Source organism: Oncorhynchus nerka, unplaced genomic scaffold (genome assembly GCF_034236695.1).
Source record: "Oncorhynchus nerka isolate Pitt River unplaced genomic scaffold, Oner_Uvic_2.0 unplaced_scaffold_3779, whole genome shotgun sequence".
Classification (NCBI taxonomy): Eukaryota; Metazoa; Chordata; class Actinopteri; order Salmoniformes; family Salmonidae; genus Oncorhynchus; species Oncorhynchus nerka.
Genome location: NW_027037517.1, coordinates 3,452 through 20,126, shown reverse-complemented (window position 1 = coordinate 20,126; position 16,675 = coordinate 3,452). Strand labels below are relative to the sequence as shown.

The 16,675-nt window shown below is 42.8% G+C and overlaps 1 protein-coding gene and 1 long non-coding RNA gene across 2 annotated transcripts; both read right to left on the bottom strand.

The window, feature by feature from the left end:
• Positions 1 to 7,638: 7,638 nt before the first annotated feature.
• LOC135566680 (uncharacterized) lies at positions 7,639 to 10,116 on the bottom strand. The gene is made up of 4 exons (XR_010462154.1): positions 9,965 to 10,116; positions 8,487 to 8,586; positions 8,220 to 8,295; positions 7,639 to 8,116 (listed from the first exon to the last, which is right to left on the bottom strand). It is a non-coding gene; the product is annotated as an uncharacterized LOC135566680 (long non-coding RNA).
• A 1,681-nt stretch (positions 10,117 to 11,797) lies between these two features.
• On the bottom strand, positions 11,798 to 12,797 carry LOC135566681 (relaxin-3-like). The gene is made up of 2 exons (XM_065014326.1): positions 12,620 to 12,797; positions 11,798 to 12,145 (listed from the first exon to the last, which is right to left on the bottom strand). Exons 1-2 carry the CDS (start codon positions 12,795 to 12,797, stop codon positions 11,850 to 11,852), a joined length of 474 nt encoding a protein of 157 aa, XP_064870398.1. The 3' UTR covers positions 11,798 to 11,849.
• Between the last annotated feature and the right edge of the window lie 3,878 nt (positions 12,798 to 16,675).

Below are 16,675 nucleotides of genomic sequence, written 5' to 3'. Positions count from 1 at the left end.
ACACACTAACTAATAGGCACACACACCTAACTAATAGGCACACACACTAACTAATAGGCACACACACTAACTAATAGGCACACACACTAACTAATAGGCACACACACTAACTAACTAATAGACACACACACTAACTAACTAATAGACACACACACTAACTAACTAATAGACACACACACACACTAACTAATAGGCACACACACTAACTAATAGGCACACACACTAACTAATAGACACACACACTAACTAATAGACACACACACTAACTAATAGACACACACACACACTAACTAATAGACACACACACACACTAACTAATAGGCACACACACACACTAACTAATAGACACACACACACACTAACTAATAGGCACACACACACACTAACTAATAGGCACACACACTAACTAATAGGCACACACACTAACTAATAGGCACACACACACTAACTAATAGGCACACACACACACTAACTAATAGGCACACACACACTAACTAATAGGCACACACACACACTAACTAATAGACACACACACACACTAACTAATAGACACACACACACACTAACTAATAGACACACACACACTAACTAATAGACACACACACACACACTAACTAATAGGCACACACACACACTAACTAATAGGCACACACACTAACTAATAGGCACACACACTAACTAATAGGCACACACACTAACTAATAGACACACACACTAACTAATAGACACACACACTAACTAATAGGCACACACACACACACACACTAACTAATAGGCACACACACACACTAACTAATAGGCACACACACTAACTAATAGACACACACACTAACTAATAGACACACACACTAACTAATAGACACACACACTAACTAATAGACACACACACTGACTAATAGACACACACACTGACTAATAGACACACACACTGACTAATAGACACACACACTAACTAATAGACACACACACTAACTAACTAATAGACACACACACACACTAATAGACACACACACACACTAACTAATAGACACACACACTAACTAATAGGCACACACACTAACTAATAGGCACACACACACACTAACTAATAGACACACACACACACTAACTAATAGACACACACACACACTAACTAATAGACACACACACACACTAACTAATAGACACACACACTAACTAATAGACACACACACACACACTAACTAATAGACACACACACACACACACTAACTAATAGACACACACACACACACACACTAACTAATAGACACACACACACACACTAACTAATAGACACACACACACACTAACTAATAGCACACACACACACACTAACTAATAGGCACACACACACACCTAACTAATAGGCACACACACTAACTAATAGGCACACACACTAACTAATAGGCACACACACTAACTAATAGGCACACACACTAACTAATAGGCACACACACTAACTAATAGGCACACACACTAACTAATAGGCACACACACTAACTAATAGACGCACACACACTAACTAATAGGCACAACACACCTAACTAATAGGCACACACACTAACTAATAGGCACACACACTAACTAATAGGCACACACACACTAACTAATAGGCCACACACACACTAACTAATAGGCACACACACTACACTAACTAATAGACACACACACAACTAACTAATAGACACACACACCTAACTAATAGACACACACACTAACTAATAGGCACACACACACACCTAACTAATAGGACACACACACCTAACTAATAGGCACACACACACTAACTAATAGGCACACACACACTAACTAATAGGCACACACACACACACTAACTAATAGGCACACACACACACTAACTAATAGGCACACACTAACTAATACACACACACACACACTAACTAATAGGCACACACACACTAACTAATAGGCACACACACTCAACTAATAGGCACACACACTAACTAATAGGCACACCACACTAACTAATAGGCACAACAACACTAACTAATAGGCACACACACTAACTAATAGGCACACACACTAACTAATAGGCACACACACTAACTAATAGGCACACACACTAACTAATAGGCACACACACTAACTAATAGGCACACACTAACTAATAGACACACACACTAACTAACTAATAGACACACACACTAACTAATAGACACACACACACTAACTAATAGACACACACACACACTAACTAATAGACACACACACACTAACTAATAGGCACACACACTAACTAATAGGCACACACACTAACTAATAGGCACACACACACACACACTAACTAATAGGCACACACACACACTAACTAATAGGCACACACACTAACACACACACACTAACTAATAGGCACACACACACACTAACTAATAGGCACACACACACACTAACTAATAGGCACACACACACACTAACTAATAGGCACACACACTAACTAATAGGCACACACACTAACTAATAGACACACACACACACTAACTAATAGACACACACACACTAACTAATAGGCACACACACTAACTAATAGGCACACACACTAACTAATAGGCACACACACACACACACTAACTAATAGACACACACACTAACTAATAGGCACACACACACACACACACACTAACTAATAGGCACACACACACACTAACTAATAGGCACACACACACACTAACTAATAGGCACAGACACACTAACTAATAGGCACACACTAACTAATAGGCACACACACTAACTAATAGACACACACACACACTAACTAATAGACACACACACACTAACTAATAGACACACACACACACTAACTAATAGGCACACACACACACTAACTAATAGGCACACACACACACTAACTAATAGGCACACACACACACTAACTAATAGGCACACACACACTAACTAATAGACACACACACTAACTAATAGACACACACACTAACTAATAGGCACACACACTAACTAATAGGCACACACACACACACTAACTAATAGGCACACACACACACTAACTAATAGGCACACACACACACTAACTAATAGGCACACACACACACTAACTAATAGGCACACACACACACTAACTAATAGGCACACACACACACTAACTAATAGGCACACACACTAACTAATAGACACACACACTAACTAATAGACACACACACTAACTAATAGGCACACACACTCTAACTAATAGGCACACACACTAACTAATAGGCACACACTAACTAACTAATAGACACACACACTAACTAACTAATAGACACACACACACACTAACTAATAGACACACACACACACTAACTAATAGACACACACACACACTAACTAATAGACACACACACACACTAACTAATAGACACACACACACTAACTAATAGGCACACACACTAACTAATAGGCACACACACACACTAACTAATAGGCACACACACACACTAACTAATAGGCACACACACACACTAACTAATAGGCACACACACACACTAACTAATAGGCACACACACACACACTAACTAATAGGCACACACACTAACTAATAGGCACACACACTAACTAATAGGCACACACACTAACTAATAGGCACACACACTAACTAATAGACACACACACTAACTAATAGACACACACACACACTAACTAATAGACACACACACACACTAACTAATAGACACACACACACTAACTAATAGACACACACACTAACTAATAGGCACACACACTAACTAATAGGCACACACACTAACTAATAGGCACACACACCAACCACAGGCACACACACCAACTAATAGGCACACACACTAACTAATAGACACACACAATTAACTGAATGGTGGGCACACACACTAACCAATAGGCACACACTAACTAATAGGCACACACACTAACTAACAGGCACACACACTAACCAATAGACACACACAACATCAACTAATAGGCACACACACCAACTAATAGGCACACACACACACACACACTAACTAATAGGCACACACACACACACACACACACACCAACTAATAGGCACACACACTAAACTAATAGGCACAGACACCAACTAATACACACACACACACACTAACTAATAGGCACACACACACACCAAACTAATAGACACACACACTAATCCAAATAGGCACACACACACACAACTAATAGGCACACACACACACACACACACCAACTAATAGGCACACACACACACACTAACTAGGCACACACACAACACACACACACACAACTAATACACACACACTAACCAATAGACACACACACACACTAACTAATAGGCACACACACACACTAACTAACTACACACACACACTAACCAATAGACACACACACTAACTAATAGGCACACACACACTAACTAATAGGCACACACACAAATCACCAACACATAACCAAAGACACACACACCAACTAATAGGCACACACACACCAACTAATAGACACACACACTAACTAATAGACACACACACTAACTAATAGACACACACACTACACTAACCAGGACACACACACACACTAACTAATAGGCACACACACTAACTAATAGACACACACACTAACTAATAGACACACACACACACCTAACTAATAGGCAGACACACACACTAACTAATAGGCACACACACACACACTAACTAATAGGCACACACACACACACTAACTAATAGGCACACACACACACACTAACTAATAGGCACACACACACACTAACTAATAGGGCACACACACAACTAATAGACACACACAACTAACACACACACACACACTAACTAATAGGCACACACACTAACTAATAGGCACACACACTAACTAATAGGCACACACAACTAATAGACACACACACTAACTAATAGCACACACTAACTAATAGGCACACACACACACTAACTAATAGGCACACACACACTAACTAATAGGACACACACACACTAACTAACTAATAGACACACACACACACTAACTAATAGACACACACACACACAACTAATAGACACACACTAACTAATAGACACACACACACACACAACTAACTAATAGACACACACACACACTAATAGGCACACACACTAACTAATAGACACACACACACTAACACACACTAACTAATAGGCACACACTAATAATAGGCACACACACTAACTAATAGGCACACACACTAACTAATAGGCACACACACTAACTAATAGGCACACACACACACTAACTAATAGACACACACACACACACTAACTAATAGGCACACACACACACTAACTAATAGGCACACACACTAACTAATAGGCACACACACACTAACTAATAGGCACACACACACACCTAACTAATAGACACACTAACTAATAGGCACACACACACACACACACTAACTAATAGGCACACACACACACTAACTAATAGGCACACACACACACACTAACTAATAGGCACACACACTACACACACTAGCTAACACACACACTAACTAATACACACACACACACAACTAATAGACACACACACTAACTAATAGACACACACACTAATAGGCACACACACTAACTAATAGACACACACACACACACCAACTAATAGGACACACACACACAACTAACTAATAGACACACACACACTAACTAATAGGCACACACACACACCAACTAATAGGCACACACACAACACACACACTAACTAATAGGCACACACACTAACTAATAGACACACACACACACTAACTAATAGACACACACACACAAACTAATAGACACACACACACAACCAACTAATAGGCACACACACACAACAACAGACACACACACTAACTAATAGGCACACACACACACTAACTAATAGGCACACACACACACTAACTAATAGGCACACACACACACTAACTAATAGGCACACACACTAACTAATAGACACACACTAACTAATAGGCACACACACAACTAATAACTAACTAATAGGCACACACACACACTAACTAATAGGCACACACACACCAAAACTAATAGGCACACACACTAACTAATAGGCACACACACACTAACTAATAGGCACACACACACACTAACTAATAGGCACACACACACACTAACTAATAGGCACACACACAACTAATAGACACACACACTAACTAATAGACACACACACAACTAATAGGCACACACACTAACTAATAGGCACACACACAACTAATAGGCACACACTAACTAACTAATAGACACACACACACTAACTAACTAATAGACACACACACACACTAACTAATAGACACACACACACTAACTAATAGACACACACACTAACTAATAGACACACACACACACTAACTAATAGACACACACAACTAATAGGCACACACACTAACTAATAGGCACACACACACTAACTACACACACACAACTACAGGCACACACACACACTAGGCACACACACACACTAACTAATAGACACACACACACTAATAACCAATAGGCACACACACACTAACTAATAGACACACACACACTAACTAACTAGGCACACACACTAACTAATAGACACACACACAACTAATAGACACACACACACACACACTAACTAATAGACACACACACACTAACTAATAGGCACACACACACACAACTAACACACACTAACTAATAGACACACACACACACACTAACTAATAGACACACACACTAACTAATACACACACACACACACACACACTAACTAATAGACACACACACTAACTAATACACACACACACACTAACTAATAGACACACACTAACTAATACACACACACACACACTAACTAATAGACACACACACACTAACTAATAGACACACACACACACCAACTAATAGACACACACACAACTAATAGACACACACACACACTAACTAATAGGCACACACACACACTAACTAATAGACACACACACACACTAACTAATAGACACACACTAACTAATAGACACACACACACACTAACTAATAGGCACACACACTAACTAATAGACACACACTAACTAATAGGCACACACTAACTAATAGACACACACTAACTAATAGGCACACACTAACTAATAGACACACACGCACACACACTAACTAATAGACACACACTAACTAATAGGCACACACACACACTAACTAATAGGCACACACACACACTAACTAATAGGCACACACACACACTAACTAATAGGCACACACACACACTAACTAATACACACACACACACACTAACTAATAGACACACACTAACTAATAGACACACACACACACTAACTAATAGACACACACTAACTAATACACACACACACTAACTAATAGAAACACACTAACTAATAGACACACACACACACTAACTAATAGGCACACACACACACTAACTAATAGACACACACACACACTAACTAATAGACACACACTAACTAATAGACACACACACACACTAACTAATAGGCACACACTAACTAATAGACACACACACACACTAACTAATAGACACACACACACACTAACTAATAGACACACACTAACTAATAGGCACACACACACACTAACTAATAGGCACACACACACACTAACTAATAGGCACACACTAACTAATAGACACACACACACACTAACTAACTAATAGACACACACACACACTAACTAATAGACACACACACACACTAACACACACATTTATACACAACATTATTTATTGTGTATTTCTGTTCTTCCTTGTTATTCTTAGTACTACTATTGATTACTGTATTGATGGTTTAGAGCTGCAAGAAGGAATTTCACTGTATGTGACATTAAAACTTGAAACTGAAAGTTGAATACACACACACACACACTTCAGCTTGCTGATTAACGCATACTCCCCCACAGACTGACACCAGTACCTGCGAAGGCTCAACCACCCACACATCCTGACTCACTTTGCAGCACACACACACACACTCTCTCTCTCTTACCGATGGTTGCTCTGATGAGGGGTGAGGGATCTCCGATGTTGTTGAGACATTCCCTCTTGATGAAGTCAGCGACCAGAGGAGGAAAGTTCTGGTAGTGGGCCTTCACATTGTTCTTCAATATGAGACCACTTAGAGAACGGGTCGGCTCATCTACAGAGAAGGGGGTGGTTTGAAAGGAAAGAGGGAATGATTAGTAACCACTGACTAATGCTCACAACCATTTTATATAGATCTTACACACACACACACTTACCCTCTGATTTGAGGCTTGTAAGGACGAAGATGAGATAGTTGTTGAAGTCTGGGAACTGGTTGAGCTGTTCCAGTTTCTACACACTGTTAAGGAACACCCCTTCACTGACAAAACAATCAACATGGCAAATCACCAACAATCCCGCACACATTCATGACTTATCTTTCACTCACACCCCGATGAGACACATTATGGAGTATGGAAAACAATCACACAGCCTCGCTCTCTCTCGTACGCAGACACACTGCTGTGTGTTTGAGAGGATACTTCCTGCACAGCTCTCTGTGTGGCTGTGTCTGGAGACTGGGAGTCCTTCAGCAGCTGAAGTACCTGCTGCAAACCCTGTTCATCCGGCTGCCACTCCATCCTACACACACACACACACACACACACAGAGAGAGAGAGAAAGAGTGACTTGAATGTTTCTCTACATTTTCCTTACAGCCTCTGCCGGCTACATAGTTTTCTGTTGCTACCTAGTGTCACTGTCACAAGCAGAGTTGTCTCTCTAGCCCAACATCACATCAGAGGCAGAGTTCTCTCTAGCCCAACATCACATCAGAGGCAGAGTTGTCTCTCTAGCCCAACATCACATCAGAGTTGTCTCTCTAGCCCAACATCACATCAGAGGCAGAGTTGTCTCTCTAGCCCAACATCACATCAGAGGCAGAGTTGTCTCTCTAGCCCAACATCACATCAGAGGCAGAGTTGTCTCTCTAGCCCAACATCACAAGCAGAGTTGTCTCTCTAGCCCAACATCACAAGCAGAGTTGTCTCTCTAGCCCAACATCACAAGCAGAGTTGTCTCTCTAGCCCCACATCACAAGCAGAGTTGTCTCTCTAGCCCAACATCACAAGCAGAGTTGTCAGCCCAACATCACAAGCAGAGTTGTCTCTCTAGCCCAACATCACAAGCAGAGTCAGCCCAACATCACAAGCAGAGTTGTCTCTCGCCCAACATCACAAGCAGAGTTGTCTCTCTAGCCCAACATCACAAGCAGAGTTGTCTCTCTAGCCCAACATCACAAGCAGAGTTGTCTCTCCCAACATCACAAGCAGAGTAGCCCAACATCACAAGCAGAGTTGTCTCTCTAACATCACAAGCAGAGTTGTCCAAACATCACAAGCAGAGTTGTCTCTCTAGCCCAACATCACAAGCAGAGTTGTCTCTCTAGCCCAACATCACAAGCAGAGTAAAGAATAGAACGCGTCAGTCAAGGGTCGGAATGTAAAGAACGCATTCTAATCACCAGCATCAGGACTACCTTCACAACCGACCTGGGACCAAAACAAAGAGCACATCAACGGATGTTGACAAAGTAATTTAGATACCTAGCTAACGTTAACTAGTTTGTTAGTAGTAATCAGTCCCCATTATAAACCCGATACGTAACTAGCCAACGTTACCTAATCTAGCTTTGCCTCCGCAAGCATTCCGCATTGCATGCTAGCTACGCTAGTTAGCAATTTTGCTAGCTAATAAAGTAGGGAGTCCCTGGCCGGCTTGGGCAAGTAGGCCGATACGGCCTCGCATTTCGCCGCAAGTGACATTAGTTCGTTAGCTAGCTAACTACATAAACATCTAACAAATGAACGATTGTAGACATTGTTAGCTAGCCAAGTGCAAACGATAAAGACAACACAATGACATATTATATGGCTAACGTTGGTTAATTGGCTAGTTAGTTGGGTATCTAGCTAGCTAATAGCTTCATGTTGAAAGTGCCGCCAAAGAAAGCCTTTACCTGGTCGCACCGATTTGTCAGATCCGTAATTGCTTTGTTAGCAGTAGCTACCGGTACCGTGGCAATGAGCATTTACAGAATGGCAGATGCAATCCAGATGTATTTAGTAGCAAAGGGTTTGGATCTCTCACTTTGTTTTTAGAGCAAAGAGATAATCCTGAACCCCTTTCTGTTGCGATAAGTAGCTCTGGCTCTGTGTGAGAAATAGCTGTCATGTCAGATTCAAAAAATCCACCAGCAGGTCCTTGTTCGGCTTCCGTACATGGCTCAACGTTCCATACGCTTGATTAGTTTTGCCCAATCGCCGATCTGTTCACACCACACGTGATTACACTGCAAAATCAATTAGGTCAATGTAATAGACAATCTTTCATCAAAGTCAAAGTTCTATTTACATTTACCAGTGAGTGAATAGACAGTGTAAAAGGCCATTTTATGGCATGGAATAAACGTCTACTTTTTAATGCCATGTGGGCCTAGCGGGATAGAATCCTCTGTTGGGGTCATCATATTTTAAACAGGTGTGCGTGACAGCCAGTCAAAGTCCACCAAAGACCGGGAGGTGGAAGTTATAACAGCAGGTGGATACAACAAAAACCGTCCTTTTTTTTAACCTAAGGACTACACGGCTGATTTAAATAACCAACTCATCATCAAGCTTTGGTTATTTGAATCGGCTGTGTACTGCTAGGGAAAAAAACTAAACTTGCACCCAGGACCGAGTTTGGGAAATCCTGATCTAGTCTAGTGTTGTTGAGAAATAAAGTCTTTGTGGTAAAATATTTTCAGATACTGTAATACATCAAGTAAGAGTCATTCAGAAATGTCAATGAAGAGTAACACATTACCACTTTCAAAACACAACTTTATTGGACTGTCATATCAGTAACTAAACACACAAAAACTGCTCATAATACTGACATAGGTTGGAGAATACATGCAGGGTCAAAGAATGTATTTTCTCATGTTGCCTTGTAACCTTTTCTTTTTACACCCTCACAGTCAGGAGACCCTAAATGATCAACACAATGATCCAGGAGAAGGAGAAGAAGCAGGAGGAATGGAAGGATAGAAAAGTGGAGGGAAGGAGGGATGGGGGGCTAGAGGGATGGAGGGCTAGAGGCAAGGAGGGATGGAGGGCTAGAGGGAAGGAGGGATGGAGGGAAGGAGGGCTAGAGGGAAGGAGGGAGGGATGCTCAACAGAGGGATGAAAAGGAGAGGTGTTGGTAGTGCTCAACAGAGGGATGAAAAGGAGAGGTGTTGGTAGTGCTCAACAGAGGGATGAAAAGGAGAGGTGTTGGTAGTGCTCAACAGAGGGAAAAGGAGAGGTGAAACAGAGGGATGAAAAGGTGTTGGTAGTGCTCAACAGAGGGATGAAAAGGAGAGTTGTTGGTAGTGCTCAACAGAGGGATGAAAAGGGGATGAAAAGGAGTGTTGGTAGTGCTCAACAGAGGGATGAAAAGGAGTGCTCAGGTGTTTGGTAGTAGTGCTCAACAGAGGGATGAAAAGGAGAGTGTGTTGAGGGATGAAAAGGAGAGGTGTTGGTAGTGCTCAACAGAGGGATGAAAAGGAGAGGTGTTGGTAGTGCTCAACAGAGGGATGAAAAGGAGAGGTGTTGGTAGTGCTCAACAGAGGGATGAAAAGGAGAGGTGTTGGTAGTGCTCAACAGAGGGATGAAAAAGGAGAGGTGTTGGTAGTGCTCAACAGAGGGATGAAAAGGAGAGGTGTTGGTAGTGCTCAACAGAGGGATGAAAAGGAGAGGTGTTGGTAGTGCTCAACAGAGGGATGAAAAGGAGAGGTGTTGGTAGTGCTCAACAGAGGGATGAAAAGGAGAGGTGTTGGTAGTGCTCAACAGAGGGATGAAAAGGAGAGGTGTTGGTAGTGCTCAACAGAGGGAGCTGATCTCGCTCTTGCTGCAGCCCCACTTGCAGCAGGCGTTGGAGAGGCCCACCACGACATCCCGCCCCTTCCTGTCCGCACTGCGCAGCGCCTCTAGCACATCCTCTGAGATGGGCGAGCGGGCCAAACGACTGAACGCAGCAGCGGCAGAGCCCCCCTCCCTGACCTCGCCTGCCCAGCCCTGAGCCTCCAATCCTGGACGCTGCTTGCTGGCGAGGCCGGGGATGGCGTTGGAGCTCCATGGGCTGTAGGCCTCAGTCTCCTCGTCAATGGAGATGTCACCTGGAAGGACGAGGAAAATAAAATGATTTGAATGCTTAATAGAAAAGAAATGGCTACAGGAACAACTGGTTCTCTTGCAAGGATTGATATTAGATATTAGTCTATGGTGCTGAACGAGAGAAAACATCTCAGTATAGTTGACCCTACAGTAGCAGACAGATGAGTAGTCGGTCAGTCAAACAGACACGAAGGCAGACAGACATTTAGACATGCACAACAAGAGAGACTGACACACACACACACAGGCACACACACACACAGGCACACAGGCACACACACACAGGCACACAGACACGCACACACACACAGACACGCACACACACACACAGGCACACGCACACAGGCACACACACACAGGCACACACACACACACACACACACACACACAGGCACACATAGACAATCAATCCCACACATTCACAACCACAGCCACAGGTACACAGACACATCGTCTCTCACAGACACCCATCTCACCGCCGTCGCCCACTCCTCTCCTCCAACGCGATCCTCCGCAGGTGAAGATGACGGCCCGTATAAACTCTCTCCCGCACAGCTTCACACCGTAGATAGAGTTAGCGTGGCCCTCTGCAGCCTGCACCATACCCACCAGCGCCACCAACAGGCCAAACGTCAACACCGCAGCCTTCCACATGATCAGGAGCGACAGATGGAGAGAGAGAGGAAAGAGGAGTCCAAGAGAAAGAGCCTTGAAAGTAACAGCCAGGCTGCAGGTGTGGATCAGTGGTCTAATGAAGGTTGGGTGAGTCTCTGTGTGTCTCTGTCGGTGTCTCCTTCGCTCTCACCCGGTGGTGCTGTGTGTCTCTGTCGGTGTCTCCTTCGCTCTCACCCGGTGGTGCTGTGTGTCTCTGTCGGTGTCTCCTTCGCTCTCACCCGGTGGTGCTGTGTGGTTCTCTTGGCGGACCCAGAACCCCTTATATAGAGAGTCAGCCCAGCACCGCTGACTGAAGCTTTATGCGTCCTACGGAACCCTCGTTTTCTACGTAGTGTACAACTTCTGAACACAGCCAATTGGATTTCCTATGGGCTCTGGTCTAAGTAGTGCACTATATAGGGAATAGGTTCCACTTGGCCGAACCCATGACTATGACCAAGTCTCCCCCTCTCTCTCTCATCCCCTTGGCCTCAGATTACAGCCAGATAAGAAATTACTAAGACCTGAGACCTTTAGGAGAACAATGGTCCCAATAAAAGAGGTTGCGATTAAAATGGTGTCCCTGGTTAAAGGTCATATCAGAGGTGTAGTCTTTAATCTAATCGTCAGCGACCTTTCAGTGTTTCCTGGCTGCTTCCAGTGTCACAACTTCGGGAACCTGCTATCTATCATGTCTGGCTAGGGATAGGATCGCTATTGCTTCCGGTTTTAAATTAACAAGGGAGTTAGACCTACACACACATGCACTAATACTGACACATAAACAGATACTCAGGAGCACAGGCTCAACTCAACATGTCTATCCTGTATAGGTATTAGTTGTGAGTCTTGTAACATGGATGGATAAGGAGACCGTAGCTATGTTTCCATGAACTTTCCTGCTGAATGTTTGTCAACATTTTAAAGTTTGAAAAGTGGACAGGACAAATGCCTGCAAAAACCTATGTCGAATAAAAATGATGTGGTTTTAAATCTTTCCATAATCCTATTAGACTGCGTGACAGTGTATACCCTGCCCATCTATATGTTATGTCTATTAGACAAACTGCGTGACAGCCTGTATACCCTGCCCATCTATATGTTATGTCTATTAGACAAACAGCGTGACAGCCTGTATACCCTGCCCATCTATATGTTATGTCTATTAGACAAACTGCGCGACAGCCTGTATACCCTGCCCATCTATATGTTATGTCTATTAGACAAACTGCGTGACAGCCTGTATACCCTGCCCATCTATATGTTATGTCTATTAGACAAACAGCGTGACAGCCTGTATACCCTGCCCATCTATATGTTATGTCTATTAGACAAACAGCGTGACAGCCTGTATACCTGCCCATCTATATGTTATGTCTATTAGACAAACAGCGTGACAGCCTGTATACCCTGCCCATCTATATGTTATGTCTATTAGACAAACTCGTGACAGCCTGTATACCCTGCCCATCTATATGTTTATGTCTATTAGACAAACAGCGTGACAGCCTGTATACCCTGCCCATCTATATGTTATGTCTATTAGACAAACAGCGTGACAACCTGTATACCTGCCCATCTATATGTTATGTCTATTAGACAAACAGCGTGACAGCCTGTATACCCTGCCCATCTATATGTTATGTCTATTAGACAAACAGCGTGACAGCCTGTATACCCTGCCCATCTATATGTTATGTCTATTAGACAAACAGCGTGACAGCCTGTATACCCTGCCCATCTATATGTTATGTCTATTAGACAAACAGCGTGACAGCCTGTATACCCTGCCCATCTATATGTTATGTCTATTAGACAAACAGCGTGACAGCCTGTATACCCTGCCCATCTATATGTTATGTCTATTAGACAAACAGCGTGACAGCCTGTATACCCTGCCCATCTATATGTTATGTCTATTAGACAAACTGCGTGACTATTAGACCTGTATACCCTGCCCATCTATATGTTGCTCTATTAGACAAACTGCGTGACAGCCTGTATACCCTGCCCATCTATATATGTTATGTCTATTAGACAAACTGCGTGACAACCTGTATACCCTGCCCATCTATATGTTATGTCTATTAGACAAACAGCGTGACAACCTGTATACCCTGCCCATCTATATGTTATGTCTATTAGACAAACAGCGTGACAACCTGTATACCCTGCCCATCTATATGTTATGTCTATTAGACAAACAGCGTGACAGCCTGTATACCCTGCCCATCTATATGTTATGTCTATTAGACAAACTGAGCAACCTGTATACCCTGCCCATCTATATGTTATGTCTATTAGACAAACAGCGTGACAGCCTGTATACCCTGCCCATCTATATGTTATGTCTATTAGACAAACAGCGTGACAACCTGTATACCCTGCCCATCTATATTTATGTCTATTAGACAAACAGCGTGACAGCCTGTATACCCTGCCCATCTATATGTTATGTCTATTAGACAAACAGGCGTGACAGCCTGTATACCTGCCCATCTATATGTTATGTCTATTAGACAAACAGGCGTGACCAGCCTGTATACCCTGCCCACATCTATATGTTATGTCTATTAGACAAACAGCGTGACAGCCCTGTTATACCCTGCCCATCTATATGTTATGTCTATTAGACAAACAGCGTGACAGCCTGTATACCCTGCCCATCTGTATGTTATGTCTATTAGACAAACAGCGTGACAACCTGTATACCCTGCCCATCTATGTGTTGTGTCGTAGACAAACTGCGCGACAGCCTGTATACCCTGCCCATCTATATGTTATGTCTAGTAGACAAACAGCGTGACAGCCTGTATACCTGCCCATCTATATGTTATGTCTATTAGACAAACAGCGTGACAGCCTGTATACCCTGCCCATCTATATGTTATGTCTATTAGACAAACTGCGCGACAGCCTGTATACCCTGCCCATCTATATGTTATGTCTATTAGACAAACAGCGTGACAGCCTGTATACCCTGCCCATCTATATGTTATGTCTATTAGACAAACTGCGTGACAGCCTGTATACCCTGCCCATCTATATGTTATGTCTATTAGACAAACTGCGTGACAGCCTGTATACCCTGCCCATCTATATGTTATGTCTATTAGACAAACTGCGTGACAGCCTGTATACCCTGCCCATCTATATGTTATGTCTATTAGACAAACAGCGTGACAGCCTGTATACCCTGCCCATCTATATGTTATGTCTATTAGACAAACTGCGTGACAGCCTGTATACCCTGCCCATCTATATGTTATGTCTATTAGACAAACTGCGTGACAGCCTGTATACCCTGCCCATCTATATGTTATGTCTATTAGACAAACTGCGTGACAGCCTGTATACCCTGCCCATCTATATGTTATGTCTATTAGACAAACTGCGTGACAGCCTGTATACCCTGCCCATCTATATGTTATGTCTATTAGACAAACAGCGTGACAGCCTGTATACCCTGCCCATCTATATGTTATGTCTATTAGACAAACAGCGTGACAGCCTGTATACCCTGCCCATCTATATGTTATGTCTATTAGACAAACAGCGTGACAGCCTGTATACCCTGCCCATCTATATGTTATGTCTATTAGACAAACAGCGTGACAGCCTGTATACCCTGCCCATCTATATGTTATGTCTATTAGACAAACAGCGTGACAGCCTGTATACCCTGCCCATCTATATGTTATGTCTATTAGACAAACAGCGTGACAGCCTGTATACCCTGCCCATCTATATGTTATGTCTATTAGACAAACTGCGCGACAGCCTGTATACCCTGCCCATCTATATGTTATGTCTATTAGACAAACTGCGTGACAGCCTGTATACCCTGCCCATCTATATGTTATGTCTATTAGACAAAC

Bases quoted from the DNA above. Each gene is read 5' to 3' on its own strand.
- LOC135566681 (XM_065014326.1), bottom strand. From the start codon at position 12,797: ATGTGGAAGGCTGCGGTGTTGACGTTTGGCCTGTTGGTGGCGCTGGTG. The intron at 12,146-12,619 runs GTGAGATGGGTG...TCGTCCTTCCAG, and splicing joins GAGAGGAGTGGGCGACGGCG to GTGACATCTCCATTGACGAG.